Source organism: Pseudochaenichthys georgianus, chromosome 15 (genome assembly GCF_902827115.2).
Source record: "Pseudochaenichthys georgianus chromosome 15, fPseGeo1.2, whole genome shotgun sequence".
Classification (NCBI taxonomy): domain Eukaryota; kingdom Metazoa; phylum Chordata; class Actinopteri; order Perciformes; family Channichthyidae; genus Pseudochaenichthys; species Pseudochaenichthys georgianus.
The window spans coordinates 12,244,319-12,247,624 of record NC_047517.1 but is presented as its reverse complement, the minus strand read 5'-3'; the positions used below and the strand labels follow the sequence as shown (position 1 = coordinate 12,247,624).

General features: G+C 42.2%; 1 protein-coding gene across 1 annotated transcript; it reads right to left on the bottom strand.

Annotated features, from left to right (window-relative positions):
* Nucleotides 1-594: 594 nt before the first annotated feature.
* mxtx1 (mix-type homeobox gene 1) lies at nt 595-2,897 on the bottom strand. The gene is made up of 3 exons (XM_034100169.1): nt 2,876-2,897; nt 2,087-2,271; nt 595-1,323 (listed from the first exon to the last, which is right to left on the bottom strand). Exons 1-3 carry the CDS (start codon nt 2,895-2,897, stop codon nt 595-597), a joined length of 936 nt encoding a protein of 311 aa, XP_033956060.1.
* Between the last annotated feature and the right edge of the window lie 409 nt (nt 2,898-3,306).

Sequence of the window (3,306 nt, the reverse complement as noted above, 5' to 3'; positions counted from 1 at the left end):
AAAGTTATATTTTTATGAAGATAATTATTTAATATGGAACTAAAAAACGTCTTTGGGCTTTTTTATGTATTCCCACATTCTAAAATAAATCAATCCTTCTAATCCTTCTTCCAACTCAGAGTCACCATCTGCTGGTTGTGTAACGCATCACATACTTTTCTACCGGTTAAATAGGAGTTAAATCTGTAATCTGTAATCCTCATTACAAGAGGATTTATTGTCTTTCTGCCATTGACTAAACCAAATAGTAACGGTTGTAAGTCAACCTCAAGCTAATTATTGGATATAAAAAATACAAAACAAACAAAGGTATCACATTGAGGATGAAGGCAGGAGGCCTAAATAACAATTTATTAGTATAAAAGTGCACAGAATCATAAATACAGGTACTAAATAAGAGTAAATAAAAAGGTGAATAATGGAATAAATACATTAAGCAAAATAAACTAGTCAGTGTGGAATAAATAAAAAATCATGTAGGATTTTGGAAATGTGTATCCCCATCCCATTTTTTCTTCTTTTTACACATCACAGATAACCAGAATCAAAATATTACATATGATTTCAAATTGTCCATTGTAAATCCTTGTGACATTAGCAGAAGGACATTTTTTTCCCGGAGGTGTGAGTGTTCAGTCCCTCTCCTCCCATCCAGTCCTCCTCCAGAACCCCCAGGATCTCCTTCAGGGACAGCTCAGGCAGAGGGGCCAGAGGTTTGGACCCCAGGGTTCCCTCCGGAGCAGCTCCGCTCCACGAATCCTCCAGCTGTGAGTTCTGACTCTCCACCGGTGGGCTGCTCTCCACACTGGCGTCCCAGTATCCAGAATCGGGGGTGTCAGGAGTTGAGGAGTGGGAGGTGGAGACGGGCATATAAATCTGCTGGTCTGCGGATCCTGGATACATGGCGGCTGCCTGACTGGACCCGTAGTTTCTCATCTCCAGGGGGGAGTGGCACCACCGAGAAGGGACTGGGGAGGATTGGCTGCCAGGCTTGGACCAGAAGCCCCTCAAAGGTGGGCTGGAGGTGCCTCCCAATGCTCTGCCCTGCTGAAGGTCATACATGGAGCCAAAATGCTCCTCAATGGTGGAGTATGCTGGAGGATGCTGTCCGTAGTAGTAGTAGGATTCATCTACTTCCTTCTTCACCTGGGTTGGGTAGGCAGGCGGAGGGCCGTGAGGAGGCAGATGCACTGAGCCAGGACCCCTGCTGGCTACAGCATGAATGGGGGACAGAGCATCATGGACCGGGCTATCTGACTGCCACAGAGCCTTGTTGGCTCCTTTGACCTTCAGAGTGCGAGCTCTTCTGTTCTGAAACCACACCTGGACAGGAAAGAAACAAGCTTCTATTAAAATCAGGGCAGATACACAACACATTCTGTTCTGTTAATCATTTTCTGGGCACCAGTGGAGTATAAGGGGGGGGTGTAACCTCTAAGAGACATGATGTACAGTTTATCTGTTAGCTCAAACAAGATCCTGATAAAAAAAAGCCTGTGTCATCTATACAGATAAAGAAATAAAGTGATAGAGGGATAGCGGTATCTGCAATGCTATGCAGGATGCATTTGAACACAGAGGCTTTTTATGATAAGAAACAGCAGTTCAAGAGAGCTTACAAAACTATACTTTTTACCGTGGGTACAGCTGGGAGCTCCACCAAAAATCAATACAGTTTTATCTTAACCTATATCAATACCTTATACATTATTGTATGCTTATTTTTTGTCAGAATCTTCTAACCTAAGGCTGTCAAATAAACTTCAGTGGAGTAAAAGTGCAAAATGTGCATCTTGTAATAAAGTAAAAGTATAAAACATGCAAACACTTAATTGAAGTACAAATACCTTAAAATGTTACTTTAGTGTAGTTGAGTAAATGTACTACTGTCCACTGGTGTACTAGTGGAAAATAAGCATTTGTGCATTTAATCTGGGATAACACCAGTTCCTCATTACCCAAATAAAGATAATTCCATTGATCAACTGACAATTTCATTGACCACAAACAACTCAGTTAGATTCATTTCATCTCACTTCAACCCCCTGATGTTCTGTTGTATAAAAGGCAGCGTAGGACTGTGTACCTGGATGCGTGACTCCGGCAGGCCTGTGGTCTGGGACAGGCTCTCCCTGAGGCCGATGCCAGGGTACGGGTCGGTCTCGAAGGTGACCCGCAGGAGCTCCACGTGGTCTTTGGAGAAGCTAGTTCTCTTCCTGCGACTTGCGCTGCGAGAGGAGCCGCCACTGGAGGACACAGGTCTGGCATCATCTGAGGGAAGAGGAGAGAAAAGATCTTTAATGGTTGTACTTTTTTCATTCTTTCTCAGTTCTGAACCATGCTTGTGCTCTTAACCAGGGGAGGTTTGGATAGTTCTTGGCCTTCTTTCTAGAAGACATCACTCATTCAGTGCACATGTTGAATATAGACAGTGATACACATAATCAATTGCCTTGTATATTCTGGTTGAATCTGAATAAATACATGCACTACATTGAATTGAATGAGAGAACAAAAGCATTGTGTTGTTTTACAGCTAAATATCAGTCAGCATAATGACTTTCTTGCTATACTCATGCTGTATTCTAACTTAAACATAGCCTTATCAATTATGTTATTATTTCTACTGCCACTGTGATTCTTCCGGCTGTTTATACCAAACCAAAATGTGTTAAATTTGTTATGTTTTAGACAACCTAGGTAGTAGGTTTGTAATTTGCCTTAGAAACAAATCTGATATTGGCCCACTACCTGACAACCTATATGAGTCATCCTGGTGCAATAAAACCCATCCCTGTGACACTGCTTACTATTTAAACTATCATACAAATTCGAATTTGAACAATTAAGCACTATATCACAAAGTGTTTCTTACCATTGCTGGAGTCTTTCCACATAGTTGCAGGTAAATAAATGGAGCTCTGCAAATGAATGGATTTGTAATGGATTTCTGAGGTCAGTGTGTGTTGTTCCTTCACTGAGCTCCTGACCTGTGTCTCCTGCTTGTGTCAGGATACCTTTTATATTGATCAATCCCAGAAGGCCATGGTAGAGCCAGGAGAATGATGGGGTGTCGTTTTACTTTGATGGGTCGGTAACAGACCAGCCCCTCCACCCCCCCAGTTATCACCTCATCCCCATCAGAGTGGAGGCAAGGTCAACGGCAAATATGACAGAATGATCTTTGGAGAGACAAAAGAAAGTCGTTAGCCTCATCGATACTACTTAACAACAAGACGACAAACATGCGATTGTTTGTCTTTTCTGTGCTGCTGAATATGTGACATAATAGAATAACCACAAAGC